The following is a 15,485-nucleotide window of genomic DNA, read 5'->3' as shown; positions in this document are numbered from 1 at the left end:
CCCTCTCTCTCTTGTAGATATATACAAGGTGGTCTATTGCCCTTGAGGGGAGAGCACATGAAGCATATTTATTAGGCTGAACATGTGAAGCGAAGCAAGTTCAGTGAAACATTGTGTGACAAGGCTAAATTTGTCTTATGTTCCAGTGCTTGTGAAGGATTTGTTTCATATGGTTCACTTTAATGTGATATTGTATTGACTATTGAGTAACAGATGGGTTTAATAGAAAGAAAAAGAAAAAAATGAAATAGATAATAGGGTGAAAAGAGAATTGTACTAGATGCCTAGAGCGGCAAAGCAATCCTTTGAATTCCCATCGCCATTTATCTGTTTTTCCCTTCTCATATTGATAATCTGTGGTAGATATCGATAATATCTGAAATACCAATATTTGCTGCTCAAACATATGCTGCGAATCACATCATCTTGCAGATCTGCCGTGGAGCTTGAACTTGAAAAATGTGCTCTGCGCATGTTGTGGAATTATTGATCCACAATTGCTTCATTTATGTATTTTCTGAATTTTTTTTCCATTCCGTTCTCTTTGAATAGGATTGCACATTCATTTCGATGCAGTTGGGTCCTCCTGTGCTTTCATGTGTCCATATATCTGGAACTCACATCAAATTTTTTTTTTTTTAGAATTTGCAGCATCTGATCCAATAATCTACGTGGTTAGGAATTTTTCTGTCTACATTTGGATCTGTATTTGGAGTTGACCATTCCTATCTTGCAGGATGAGCAAATGGCATTTATTCCCAGCATTTCCTTGCCTTCAAATGCAATGTCATTTGCCTTCAAGCGTCGATTTGGTCCTTCGGACAAGTTGAGGTGGAGCCTCTATCTTCATTTGACCTCCTTTTAACATAATGTTTCTGGGTTCAATTTTTTTTATTTCTTATGCAAAAGCATATAATATGAGAAAATATCTAGCTTCAGTCGACTGAGCTGCTTGAAGTTAGAAAGCATGTCATACGATATTATATGTCGCTGTTTGATTAGAAATCATGTCTATCGGAAACAACCTCTCTACCTTCTCAAGGTGGGGGTAAGGTTTGCGTACACACTACCCTCCTCAAACCCCACTTGTACGATTACACTGGATTTTTTGTTGTTGTTGTTTGATTAGAAATCATACAGTGATATCATGCTGCAGGAATTTTGTTACTGAATCTGTCATTTTCTAAATATACCAAAACGGTGGGAGCTGCTTGTATATATGGCCTGAACTATAGAGCTTCATCTGGAAATAATAATACGCTTTTTGTTAAGATGGAAAATATTGATCCATGATAAAAAAAATTACATATTTAGGTTCAATAGACTGAACTGCTTGAAGTTATGAATGTCATAGAATGTACTATATGTTAGATGTCACTGTTAGTTTAGAAATCATACAGTGATATTATGATGCAGGAGTCTAGATACCTAATGTCATTTCCTAAATATACCCAAAAAGGTGGGAACTGCTTGTTATACAGGCTGATCTATAGAGCTTCATCTGGAAATAATAATACATTTTTTGTTAATATGGAAAATATTAATCCATGATTAAAAGTACTTTTCATGATTACAAATGCATATCCTTGAATATAGTAGCGGCTGTATTATGAAACTCGCAGAGATGCAATATTTATTTGTATTTATTAATGTTGTTACTTTTAACTTCAAGATTTCCAGCCATTTTTTGTCATTAAGTGGGTGCTCCTCTATTGATATCCTTTGTCCTGCGGTTCAGCTACTGGTATAATTTGGACACGAACTACTGGAGCACAGTTTATAAACACAATATTGGAAAAGACTTCAAGTTCAAAGCTGGTTATGATTCAGAAGTGCGACTTGGTTGGGCATCTCTATGGGTAAGTTCTTTTGGTGCTTCAGTCCTTTCATAGCAAATAGGAACAAACTGCTTTTCAGCTTTGATTGTTATGCTGCTTTAATTTGCTTTAGTAGTTATCTTCAATTACTTTATTTTTTATCTGAGATCTCCAAGTATATTGATAGTTTTGACGTGTTTTTTCCCTTTCTTCCATTGGTTTATTTTTTTTTTAAAAAAAGTTTTGTATGCCTTTATAATTTGAGTGACTACTTCTTCCGTTTTTAAATAATTATTTTTCTTAATGGCTAGAGGAGACTATTTAACTAAAGATAGAAACAATCAAAAGGAAGGTCTCTTTCTCTTTATGCAAACAAACCCAATAGAAAATCTCTATTGGAACAAAGGTTTTTTTCTTTTTCAACAATGTCTATTGCAATGAGCAGGGTTAATGCTTTTCCTGCTTGTCAAAAAAAAAAAAGAAACTACAAAGTTATGATGCATAATAATAGCATCTACTCCTGCCACATTTTTTTTTGTTAGGCTGGCGAGGAAGCTGGAAAAGCGAAGACAGCTCCGATGAAGATGAAAGTTCAATTTATGCTTCAAGTACCTCAAGATGACATTACATCTTCATCTTTGATGTTCCGTGTGAAGAAGAGGTGGGATATATGATGATTTTATAATACTAAGACTCCTCTCTTACCTTTGCTGTAATGAGAAAGGTAATTGTTTACAGTGGAATTATGGATGTTTCTTTAGCTGTCACAAATTCTGAACCTTTCCTAGCAAGTGTTCTTTTTCGCTCTTTACCAAGCATGTAAAGCTTGAAAATGTCTTTTAACTCAATCATGTTGCAATCAATAAACCTGCATCTTTCAGCTGAATCAGAAATGTCATGTTTAAATTTTCTGCCATATTTTTCGCTAAACCGATTTTGATCTTTATCTCGCCAGCTACGTGAAAAATTTGAGCTCGTGTTCTAGCTTTCTGTGAGTTGGGCAATCTTAAAATGTTCAACAAGAAAGAGACTGGTTAGTTTGGAATTATTTTTTTATAAATTGATTACTCACAATTTGTTGTCTTTCATCCTACTTTAATTAGTGCATAACATTGTCTTCTAAAATCTTGATGCATTTGGATTATCAGACCAAAACTCGTGATATTAACTTCTCTTTGTTTCTTGTAAAAATGAAGCCAATACCATCATAGGATGTGTTTGGGATGATTGGGATCCCCCAACTTAACCAACAGTTCTGGATTAGTCAGACAAGTGAATTCCCAATGCTAGATGATTATACCCAAAAAGAAAGGGAAAACAAAAAACAAAACCAACCATGAAATTCCAAAAAGAAATAAGGAAATAAGATCCTGAAACTAAACCAGGGGCCGTATACAGTCATAATATATTTGAAGAAAGTAAAGTTTTCCCACTTTTCCGTTTAATAGGAAGAAAGTGAAATGAGAACCAAATTGCAGCAAAAATGGAGATGCTTATAATTATTTAGCTCGCGAATGTAATAAATATTTTCAAAACACAAGCTTCATAAGAACTCATCTTGTGCACTTCCTCCCTTACAATTATCAGTAAACCAGATATTTTAAGCTATATAACAGTATCGAAAAAGTTACGGGCACTATAGAGTCAGTTGCCCTGACTCAGAGCAATAGGCACTCGTCTTAAACATCTATTTTCTCACCCAAGGAGAATGAAAAACAATATTTAGTCCAAAGTTAAAAAAAAAATGAATTACCAATAGCATAACAAGGTTGGAGTGATAAAATTGACATACTAGACATCAAGAACTCATCATAATTATGTACATGTTAAGCAAGATGTACAGACTTTAATAGCATCTTATACAACTTCCAAAGCCAAAATACTAAAGGCAAAATAACGGCAAAGAGAAAAGGCAGAAAGTTTTTTTTTTTTTTTTTTGTTGACAAGTAGAAAAGGCAGAAAGCACTCGACCAGTAGGATCCTTTGATCGACATCCTTGCCCAGTAGTCATAAATAAATTATCAGATTTACATCACTATGTAAATCCATCGGTTCACTCCCAAGTGAATGAAATAATAGAATTGGCAAGACCTGACTCCTCAAAGGTTATGTTGCTATCGTACTCCAAAAACTTCGATGCGCCTGGGATAGCTTGAGTAAATCGAAATGGCCTTGTCTTGGCTTCCTCAAGCTGGGTAGAACAGAAGGACCATAGCAGCTGAAAAGAGAAAAGACCAATAAGCCAGCTGCATTCCAACGACTCCAAATAATCATACAGGCAAAAGAATGTTGTGCCTTTATCAGATGTTCACTTTTCTTGCATTATGTAGATAACATTACATCCAACTAAGAAGCTGTATCCAAGTAAGCTAAGGAGAGTTGACTTCTCTTAATGGAAGTATCTTATGCATTATTATTTAAGGAGAATTTGTAACTTTATATGCCAAGAGCATTTTCATATCAAAAGGGGAGAAGTTAACATGTTAGCCTACAAGACAGGATTCTAGAAGATTAAGTCAGAATAAACCACAAGTCAAGCTTGAGATGCATCAACTCTATAGAACAGATATGAAATAAAGCTTTACCTTAATTGAGTCAGATCGTAAGAAATTCCTTTGAAGCCTGCGACCATCAGGAAAGCGAATTGCAACTCTGCAGAGGAGGGTCCTGTCACCCTTGGGTTCTTCAGATAAAGGAGGATAAGAAGGCTTCTTTATCAAGTGCTTCTCTTCTCCATCATCATTAGCTTCACTAGTTTCTTTAGAGGCAACTGCACCAGGATCTTCAATGCCTTCCATAGAGGCTGCCAATGCTCGTTGTAGTTCTTCGTCCTCTTCTCCAATTTCACCTGCACATAACGAAGCCTTACAAATGAGGTTCAATCTGTATTTGGTAGGGCATCTGACTCATATGTTTTCTATTTTCTTTTATACTTTTCATTGGGTGGAGGTGGCAGCGAGACATCAATATTGTAGCTGGTCAAGACGGAGACTTGTTTGGCTAAGACGGACCACGGACGCAACTCATTGCACGATAAGTTTTATATCAAGATGAAAGAGATAGAAACTTCAAAAACTGCTGTGATCTGTGTTCTGAGGCCATATCATGAATCTGGAGTGTCACCTCACAGAAAAGTTTCATTTGGCCTCTATAATATATAGCTCTTGCAAAAACACCGAAACCTTTTTCTTTGTGAACCCCCCCCCCCCCCCAAACAGGTAGTGTCAAACAGCAGAGAGACTAAACAGCATTAAAAACATTAAACTTACTCTGAGGTTGCGGTTGACGAGGTGGTGCCTGAGGAGTTTCTCTTGGTCGTTTATGAGAAAGATTAACATGATATTCTGAGGGGCTAGCATCCATGAAAGATACGAGATCCTGCATCAGCACACGATATATCAGTTCCCTTCAGTTGTAATAGATGTTGTAAACACAAAAAGGTACTCAAGTCCTACAAGTTATGTAGGCAAACATAACAAGGTAAAGGAACAACAACAAACCTCTAGCAAAGTTTCTGGCTGAACCATTCCACGCCAAGAACGCATCTTCTGACCTGTTATAGGATCAAGTACCAATACAACAGGCATAGAATCTAACTTGTAGTAAGTGCAAACTTTGCTGCCCTCCTCCGTATCATCATACACCTGCATGTAAACAAGGAAAAAAAGAACAGTGAGTGAAACAGAAAAGACATTTTAAGAGTTTTTAACCATTCTTGTCTCAAACCAAAAAAGAAAAGGAAAAACACAGAAGTCATCAAGCTACTACTTTCAGAATCATGCAGCCAATAAAACGATAGAGCAATTTAGTCGCTTTGGGGACATCCAGTAAAATGACAGTAATTTAGTAGCCCCTCCACAAAATCATCCCAAATAGAACAAAGGAGACAGCCTGCTTTATCCTTTCTGTCATTTTTACATTTTCAACATAGTACTCTGGTTCTCCCATCAGCTATTTCAAGTATGAATCCAAGATTGTGACACAGATTCTACCGGCCAGATGTGCAGCATGGATATATCCATTTAAACTTTTTCCTCTAAGTGAAAAGTTCATAGGTCCATTTAGTCTATTAAGACAAAGTTACTCATACTAATAACTATTTCCAAGTTCTCTCAAAAACTACTCTTAGAACTTACCATGCAGGCTTAACTTGGAAACCAGACTAGTATCAAACTTATACACCCATTGGTGGTCCTCTTTCTAGCTGCTAGCTTACGATATCAAAGTTTTCACAGATGTATTTGGGACTGTGTCCTCATCTAATTCCAACCATTTAACCAGGCACCTTCAGAAGCGTACGGACTGCATGCCATGTGTTCCTTTGATTGAGTGCAGAACAATATTTTTCCTGCTTTCTTTCCCTGTCCAAGCTCATGTATTTCAAACTTAGAATGGACAGACAAAACCTGGCACTTTGGTCAGTCACATTGGCATTACATGCGTAAAAGTAGCACATATAGTCTCTTATTCTTTTTCTTTCTTTCAAGACCAGAAGATTCATTCCATGTCGTCTAACATGACAACATAGCCAAATTTCTACCAGATTTCAGCACAAGTAATTCTAACAAATTTTGTGACATCTGGAGGATATATCTAGCAAATGTACTAGTTACACATAATGGCTACATTGTCAAAAGGCCAGCGTCATGTGTAGAGAAGCAAAACTGATAAAGAGCCAATGAAACAAGTCCTTGATTAATGTAAACAAATAAAAGTTGAGACACACAGGTAAAACTGCATGCAAGTCTGACTATAGAACTTGTTTAAAAGAAAGAAAAAAGTAGCACCAACCTGCCAGAAGATGAAGTTGCTTTTGATAGTCTGAGCAACAGCCTCATTAGCCCAAGTGTCTCGGTTAAGCTTCAAAAGCAGGTTAAGAAAAGTGAGTCAAAGAACATAACAAGGAAAAGACATTGTTTCAGCTTCTATGTTCCCAATAAGGGGAGATGTCAAGAGACATACCATATGTGAGCTGAATTCTCGCGTGGATTGCATATTCACCAAGAGCCATTTGTTCTGTGCTCTAGCAGCATCTTTTGCCTGCAATTACAGATTATTCAGGGAAACAATATCCACCAAGGAACACAGCAACATAGGTAATGTACTCCAGTAAAAGCATCACATGAAGTACAATCCAAGTAACTGGGTTAAAAAGTGACAAGCAACCATAATCACAAGATTGTGCTTTTTTCCACAGTTTAGAACAACCAGATTGATAGGCATAAAACAAATGGGTTAAGAATCAATTCAATACACTAAACTAGTATTAGTCCCCCAGAACATTAATAGAGATTGCTATGCAACTCACTTGTCCTTTTAAAAGGAACAAATTATCCCATTTCACAGATCCAAGCAGTATCCTACTTTCTCTATTTTTGAAGCTTCAAAATATCCCCATTCGTACAGATAGTAGGCTGCTGTTTGTGGACACACACTTTTTTTTGTAAGACTTCCTACATTATTATCTATAGTATATGGGTTGTGTTTTTTATTTTTTTGTTTTTTGTTGATAAAGTAAGGTTTATGGTTTGTGTTTTTTGTTATTAATGCAAATACTCTTTAAACAACCAGAACACAGAATAAAAGAAAGGCACCCATTGACCCATGATATTACGAGTAAAAGAATATGGCAACTAGGATAAGACAAGAAGTAAATAAGCATGGTAGAAGCAAATACAATAATAAGAAGAAAAGTTTACGTCTAGCATCTACGAAAAACCAAATCCAACAACATTCAATTTACTTTGTTAACCCTCTACTTAATCAAAGGAACACAAGTAACCAAACAACATCATAAGTTGTGAAGGGAATAACTTTTTGCTACTTAGTTTTGACTTTTGAAATGCCACAAAATAATAAGGTTCTTTGGCTAACATATTAATTTGCAACCTCTCCACTCACTAGTTGCCAGAACACAGACTGCATAAAATGTAAAGTATAATCAAGAAAAATCCTCGCAAGAGCAACAAGCGCGAGGAAAATCACCACAGAAAACAAATAAAGTACTTAGTGAAGCAGGAAACTGAGCAACAAATCTTTCCAGTAAGAAGGTCCATTTACCTTTTCAAAAGGCCCATGGTACATCAAGGCAAAAGGAGGACGATACAAAGAAGCAAGATTGTCTTGAGCAGCATCTGCTGTAGAAATAGAACGTTTCTCTGCCTCCCATACCCCAGGACGCTTCATTTCCTCCTCAAAATTGCGGAAGGGAACTACTAATCGAGGTTCACGTGATGAACCTCCCACTCCTGATGACCTAAAGAACAACACAAGAAAATCAATTCAACAAAATAAGGGTACAAATGAAAGGGGGAAAACCTCCTTTAGAAAGAAAATTAGAAAATGAAAACGGCAAAATAGTATAGATTAGCTTTGCACACAACCGCTTAGTATCTTTGTCAAGACAGTCAATTAGCAAGTTTTGATATCTAAGTGCATATACATCATGCATTTGCACTCCAGATACTGCAAAAAATGGAAAGAAAGAGCTGTACCATTTGTGAAAAAGGTAGATAGTTGAGTTGTTTGCACTGAGAGAACAATGAATACAGTTCATAGTACAACTTGGTTGCATCACAACCATAATAATGAAAAGAGAAAGACATTAAAAGGAAGAAGAGGACCACAGTAGGTCTAAATTTATGAGTAGCATCAATTATTCTGAGTGCTAAATATCTATTATAATAAGGAAACACGTTTTCGCCTGGATAAATATCTATATGAGAAACTCTATGATGCCTCACATAAGACGAGAATTTATAACAATTCTTGTGCAACACAACAAGCAGAGAACTACAATTCTGAACTACTGCAACCAGCCTGATACTTGTTGTAATTTTGACTAATGGCAAATGCATCTTATTTCCATATGTAGAAGAACAATGATTTGAGCTTTTCCTTTTGACATAGATGATTTAAGCTTCTCCTACGTTGGAAACCCCAGGTTACCCTGAAATCTCCACGTTTGTTGTGGCTGACGAGTGTTGGAATGTACAGTGAAGACACGACTTCTGGAAGACACCATATCCCCTAACCCCAAAAAGTTGAGTGGAGATCCAAAATATTAAAAGCCAGAAACAATAAAGGGAGGAAGATTGCTCTATCGAACCTAGAGGATTGGTGTGACGGTTAAAATATGAAGAAAAAGAGTAATTCTAAGACAGAATAACAAAGACTTTGTCTGGATTTAATTTACTCGTTTTTGTTTATAATAAGAAAACATCTGTAATTATTATGCTTAACAATTTCCAAAATCAAACTTTTGGTAAACTGCAGTTTTTTTTCCGTAAGCATTTTTAAACTTTAGACTTAAATTAAACATAACAAGAAGTACAACCAAACACTGTTTCTCTTCTTCCTCTCTTACTCCCTTTTGAATCTAAAATGTAAGCATGTGCTTGAGGCCCCTGATCTTGGTATACTATTATGCGGACTAGGAGCATTGAAAGGAAACTGTTTTGAATCAAGTAATTGCTAATTACAGCTTCTTACTCTTCAATGCTTAGCCGAATAATATTATGTGCTGAAGTGAATTTCAGTCCTTAGTGGTGGCGAGCATTTTTGGGTTCACCAACGCATCCGGCATAAAACAATAAAAGAGGTCCTCAGATTTTTTTTTTTTTTGATAAGGACAAAAAGAAGAGGAAGAATCTAGTCTAAGATTGAGGAGGATGAACAAGTCCCTTGCTTCAACCCAAATAAGGAAAAATTAAAAAACAAACAAAATATTGATCAATTTTCTCAGGCATTAAGAAAGAGCATTTTTTTTATGAGAGGGAAATTCGTCTGCAGCCAACCTTAGGACCAACTACAGCCTTCGAAACTCGGGGATAATGCATGCCCTCTATCCTTCTCCACTTATACCAGGCTTAGTTCACATGACAGGGCTTGAACCTGTGACCTAAGGCTAAGTCACAAGTCCTTCAACCTTTGCCACTTGAACTAAGCCTTGAGGGCACATTAAAAAAGTGCATCTTACTCCTACAGTGAGGATAAAAGTTTTCTCCAGTGGACGTATACTGAGTTTAATTTTACAGCTCCCTAAAACCTCATATCTTCATATTTTCTAGCACATGGATTTTACAGCGGTAGTTGCTATTACACAAAATGACCGTGCCAACTCCAGTAAAAACATGAGAATGAAATAGAATGAGCAAACAACAAAACAAAAGGCTCACATATAGACAATTGAGTAGATTTAGAAGCATGAGAAGTGGAATAGCATACCCATATAGTACGGCATTGTCATAAAGAACTTCCCTTTTTACAGGTAAAGGTGGTCGTATATCTTCTCCGTCGCCTGGTCCCCAGCTGTTGTCTGCCGAGTCCTTCACAGCTCCACTGGACCAAACACAAGAATTGCAAAGATAGAGAAAGTAATTAAAAACTAAAAAGGGCAAAGGAATAACTAAAACAGAAAGATCACAGGGTGTATCTATATTAAAAATACCTCAAGCTCGGATCACCAAGAAGTGCATCATTTCCCAATTGTGGAGAATTAAAAGATGCTGCAGCCCCAGCCTCATTTCCGATGTAGAAAAGCTGAATTGCTTCGTCAAGCTTCCAGCTTGTTGCCTGCGCACAAAGAATATTTACAATCTCCACCTTATAGTAACTAGGCACTAAAAATTACCAAAAAGCAGAAAAATCATCAATTCCGATTGACCACAAATAAATGTTCTGCATATGCCCCTGATGAAAACAAGATGCAACAAGAGCCAACATAATAGCCACAATTAAGCAAACGACAATGCCATCAATAGCAATAAAACCCTCTACCTACTCAGCGTTTCATTATCTGCTTACTTTTCCACCCATTGACTCGTCTTATTACCAATACATGAAATAAATGTCTCTCAGGCCCCTACAACTAAAAGATCCAAAACTAAGTTGTCACCAAAGCTTGAGGAAATTAATTTGACTGTGATACAGAATCAGAAGGTATAACTGAATGGAAGAGCTCAATTGATATAACGGTAAGCAAATTTACCAAATCAAATATACAAGTCTCATCCATCTATTTTCTGTCCTAAAAGTTGTAGATGCGTTGTCGAAACAAAAGGAAACCCCTAAATTCATTTAACTTCCACAAGATTGACAGGATCGCATATTTTAGTAATAACAAGATAAAGGTAGGACGTAATAACGGGCATACATCATAACATAAAATCTAGGCCCCAAAGGTCCTAATTCTTCTATTTTCCGTAACAGTGATGTCCAGACAAGGCCGTGTGCACCTCGACCTACATACATCCTTCGGCTAGTACATGCCCCAAAGCTGCTAACTTTATCCCTCGGTTGCTATTATGAGTGGAGGGATCATTAAATTATTATTCCAAATCTCAAATCTGTATATACACAAACTATTAACTTTGTTCATTAACGAGTTCTACAAGCCTCAAGCCACAATCTAATCCAAAAATAAAAACATACCTTACGGAACACATCATATACTTACAGGTCAAGAACGAACATAGAGCAATTTCCAGTCCAATTTTAAGCTAATCTTTTGTACCGTAAATCTATCATGGAGTCACTCCTGAGCCATTAAAAGCGAACATTCTTCTCTGCAAAGCTCGAATCTTTTTCCTATTTTTTATATCTTTATCTTGTTTATGACGGTGGTGTCCAAGCAAGCTCGGTGTATCTCGACTATTCCATGAGATACTTGCTACTCCCACCAGCATAGGTACTGAGTGACTCTGCCCGCCAAGGTTTAGGTAGATACAAAGAAATCACTTAGTGTTTTTGCCTTCTCTAGGAATTGAAACCTAAGACCTCATGGCTTACCTCTCACTTCATTGTCCACTAGGGCCACACCCTTTTGTGCAAAGCTAGAATCTTTTTTTCTTCCTTTTGATAAGTAAATAAATTCTTCATCATAAAGCCTGGATCTTTAATAGATAAGATTTAATTAAAATCACCGAGAACAAAAACTAAAGCTCAAAAACATTAATTTTATCTCAACACGATAATGCTGGGGGAAAAAAGATTTTTTTATATACTAGTAGAAAAAAGTTTGATACTAACATATAATAATGCTAGTGCACTACTCTCTTTAACTCGAACTACACCATAGGCGAGACGTAAATCATGGATCTACTACTGTTGTACATAAAGTAAAACACATACATTATAATATTAAAAAGGGTATTTTTAGAACCTGGAGGAACTGACGGGCAGTATCGGCGGTTTGACCGACGGCGATTTCAAGGAAAGACGAAACTAACATCTGCTGGTCCGTCGCAGACCTTACGCCGTCCATTGCTTCTCTCTCTTCAATTTTCGTGCTGTTATGTTTTAGAAAGAGAAAAAGGAAAACCTAACTTTGATGAATTTTGTAGATTTCTTCTGCAACGCACCGACTGAGTATCTATGAAGAAGGTGAGGAGGTGGGATTTTTTTTTTTGGGGGGGGGGGGGTTGATATATGAGTCTGTTCGTTCCTTCTTCGGCTCGGAAAAGGAATTATTATTATCATGTTTAAATTTACGTATACCTCCACTGAATTTGTTCTAATTACAGAAAACTCCGTTGTAATTTTTTTTTTTTCATCCATCTAAAATTTGTGGGAGTATTGTTATCCTCGTCAGCGCAACTTTAAATATGAATTTATTTTAAACAGGAGTAAAACATCAAGCAGAAGTGTAAAAATAAAAAAATGGAAGTCGGGGGCCGGTATTAAATTTGATATAAATACAAGTGTCAATTTTGGTATTCAATTTCAACCTAAAATATTGTTTGTAGATATAACTTTTGTTTTTTCATTTACAATTTTCTCTCGCGTTGGTTTATTAACAAAAAATTAAATATGAAAGTTTTGAAACACAGAGGTTCTCGGGCATGTTAAGAATGTGCGAGAGGTTAGCCTTGGTGGGTATCACAAGGGATAGAAATAGGCCTAAGAAGTCTTGGGGAGAGGTGATTAAAACGGGACATGATGTAGCTAGAGCTGACTGGGGACATGACCCTTGATAGGAGGGTATATAGGTCGAAGATTATGATAGAAAATTAGTAGGTAGTCGAGCGTTTTCCTTTGTCTTACTCATTTCGCTAGCATTGGCTTTAGTATGATATCCTTTTATTCATAGATTGATATCATTACTCTGCTTTTTTGGCTTCGGTCTTATTTTTATCTTGTTGTTGTTCCTACTTATTGTCATTACTCTCCTTTTTCATCCTTTTTCCAGCCGAGGGTCTTATCGAAAATAGCCTCTCTACTCCCCCAAGATAGGGGAAAGGTTGCGTACATCTTACCCTCCCCATATCTCATTTGTGGGAAATCACTTGATTTGTTATTGTTATTGTTGTTGTTTGCGTGTGTAAGTAGGCCAACATTTCAATTGGCAAATAGGGGGTTTTCAAGTACATGACCAAATACTTATTACTTCTTGGGTTGTAATTGTTATCTTATTAGGTTCAGTCACTATAGCTTTTCGGAATCCACAAACCATTTCGACCGGGGGTCAGAATTTCTTCAATTATGCTCTTGAATTTATTCGATAGAATAAAATTCATTTTTGTCATAAATTTTTTATAATAAGAAGAAAAAAGGAAAAACTTATTAGGAAAAAGTCTTCTTGTAACAAGTTATTGTATTAGAATGACTTAGTCTCCTATAGATATATTTTATTTTTATTACCATATGTTTACTAAGCACTGGCAAAGCTAGAATTTTTATTAAGGTTGTTCAAACTTGAAAGAAGTAAAAAAGAAAAATTTCTGAGAAAGGGTGTTCAATACATATTATATACCTCTAAAACCTAATATTTACCTATATGTAATTTTCTGACGTTATGGTGATTAATTGACCACCCTTACCAGAGTGTAGCTTCGCCCCTCACTAAGATCTAGAAAACTTTATTGAAAAACAATAGAGCTTGACATATAAATATAACTCTTCACTTTAGTGCTTTAAAACAGTATAGTAAATGTAGTAATTTATGATTTTCCGAAATCCTTTTATTTAAATAGTACGTAAAACTTAACAAGTCCTTGACATGGTTTATTTTGTCCTAAATGCTGGTTTAAAATACTAAATACAATCAAATTTCTTTATAATAACCTTATATGTTCCGGATTTTTTTGGCTGTTATAGTGAAGTGTTATTATAGAAAACGTATATTATAAGTAAATAACATGAAAATTAGATCCATAAAAAACTTAACTTTTATAATGAATGGTTATTATATAGCGATGTTATAAATATGTCTAACTGTATTGTAAGTTATTCTCGAAAAGATATATAAATGTAAATTGGCCTCGTAAATGTTGTTTGATGGCATCGCCAACCTTCAATTACTGAAAGTGGCACTTCTCATCCAAATAGTAAGGGTAAGTTCCAAGGTAAACAGATCACATCACAATTCCGTTTAGGTTACGAAAAGGCAATTTGGTATATTAACATTTAAGTCACGTTGCTAATTTTCCTTCTAATGCAAAACGCAGACCTTACCCCTAGCTTGAGAGTAGAAAGGTTGTTTCCGATAGAAATAATATTAAAAAAAAAAACTTTTAAAATAGGGAATCTTACAGAAATATCTCAAATAAGTTCCAACTTATCAATCTCTAGCCATTAATCATAGATTTACCAAAACTAACCAAATACTTATAAAAATTGAAAACTCAATAAATAAAGTTATTTCTCTCCAAGAATCACAAGCTAAGATCTCCTTCCATATTTTTAAGCGTGATTAACACAATTAGATGCAAGACGGAGAGGAAATTTCATGGATAAGGTCGCAAATAAGGTGATAAAATACAAAAGAAATATATACAAAATTTCAAAAATCCAACCAAAAATGGACTGTTTTCAATTGGTATGGTTTAAATTCATTGAAAACATATATTAGTCACTGCACAAAATTGAGGAAGATTGTAGGTGATTTGGACTGATTTGGTATCAAAATTCGTAGTTAAAATCGAGTTCAAAAACTTCTTCTGCAACACATGTATCAAACACGTATCACATATGTATCTCACGCACATGTATACATGGATATACATGTGATACACATTTGATACATATGTGATACACAAATGATACTCATATCATTTGATCCATCTTCATCTTCTACTTCAAATTTTCAATTCAAACCACCTCAAAACTCCACCAAAACATCCAAAAAACTGAGATTCAATCTTCTTAAGATGTACCCAATCTATTATAATAACATACACTCAAAAGAAAGTAAAACTTTGACTTTTTTTGGCTACAAATAACTAATTGGCTAATATTAATAATTTTTTGTGAATTAGCCAATTTTTATAATAAGTTACTTATATATGGACATAACTCTTGGAGTCAGAAGAGACCCCGAAATAAACCGAACTTGCATCACTTTTCATTCACCTTATTTGTTTATTATAGTTTTTTTTTTTCAAAATAAAATTTTAGAGGAAGCAAAAGAATGAGATAACCTACAATAAATGTATTGTCTTTTTTTTTAGAAGCTACAATAAATGTATTGTCGTTCTAAAATAAGAGCAATATGAGAATAAGTTGTAGATAGGAAGTGTACAATAAGGGGTCGTTTGGTAGGGTGTATAAGAATAGTGCCGAATAAGGTGTATTAGTAATGCAGGGATTAGTAATGCATGGGTTAGTAATGCAAGCATTAGGTATGCAGAGATTATTTCTTATTCTTGTTTGGTGTGGTGTATTAAAATT

The 15,485-nt window shown here is 35.4% G+C and overlaps 2 protein-coding genes across 2 annotated transcripts in view; one reads left to right on the top strand and one right to left on the bottom strand.

Annotated features, from left to right (window-relative positions):
• The window catches only part of LOC109243060 (outer envelope pore protein 37, chloroplastic), a 7,756-nt gene extending 5,023 nt beyond the window's left edge, over positions 1 to 2,733 (top strand). Inside the window, exons 4-6 of the mRNA XM_019409953.1 lie at positions 737 to 831; positions 1,739 to 1,859; positions 2,360 to 2,733. Coding sequence (XP_019265498.1) covers positions 737 to 831; positions 1,739 to 1,859; positions 2,360 to 2,491 — 348 coding nt within the window. The 3' untranslated portion in view covers positions 2,492 to 2,733. The remainder of the gene's footprint in view (positions 1 to 736; positions 832 to 1,738; positions 1,860 to 2,359) is intronic.
• Positions 2,734 to 3,586: 853 nt separating this feature from the next.
• On the bottom strand, positions 3,587 to 12,268 carry LOC109243059 (plant UBX domain-containing protein 7). The gene is made up of 10 exons (XM_019409952.1): positions 11,980 to 12,268; positions 10,267 to 10,391; positions 10,044 to 10,157; positions 7,878 to 8,073; positions 6,780 to 6,857; positions 6,609 to 6,677; positions 5,318 to 5,461; positions 5,087 to 5,195; positions 4,403 to 4,665; positions 3,587 to 4,035 (listed from the first exon to the last, which is right to left on the bottom strand). The coding sequence occupies exons 1-10, from the start codon at positions 12,079 to 12,081 to the stop codon at positions 3,871 to 3,873; spliced, it is 1,365 nt and encodes a 454-aa protein (XP_019265497.1). The 5' UTR covers positions 12,082 to 12,268; the 3' UTR covers positions 3,587 to 3,870.
• Positions 12,269 to 15,485: the final 3,217 nt, after the last annotated feature.

Source organism: Nicotiana attenuata, unplaced genomic scaffold, assembly GCF_001879085.1.
Source record: "Nicotiana attenuata strain UT unplaced genomic scaffold, NIATTr2, whole genome shotgun sequence".
Taxonomy (NCBI): Eukaryota; Viridiplantae; Streptophyta; class Magnoliopsida; order Solanales; family Solanaceae; genus Nicotiana; species Nicotiana attenuata.
The sequence above is the reverse complement of the archived record's forward strand: the minus strand, read 5'-3'. Positions and strand labels throughout refer to the sequence as shown.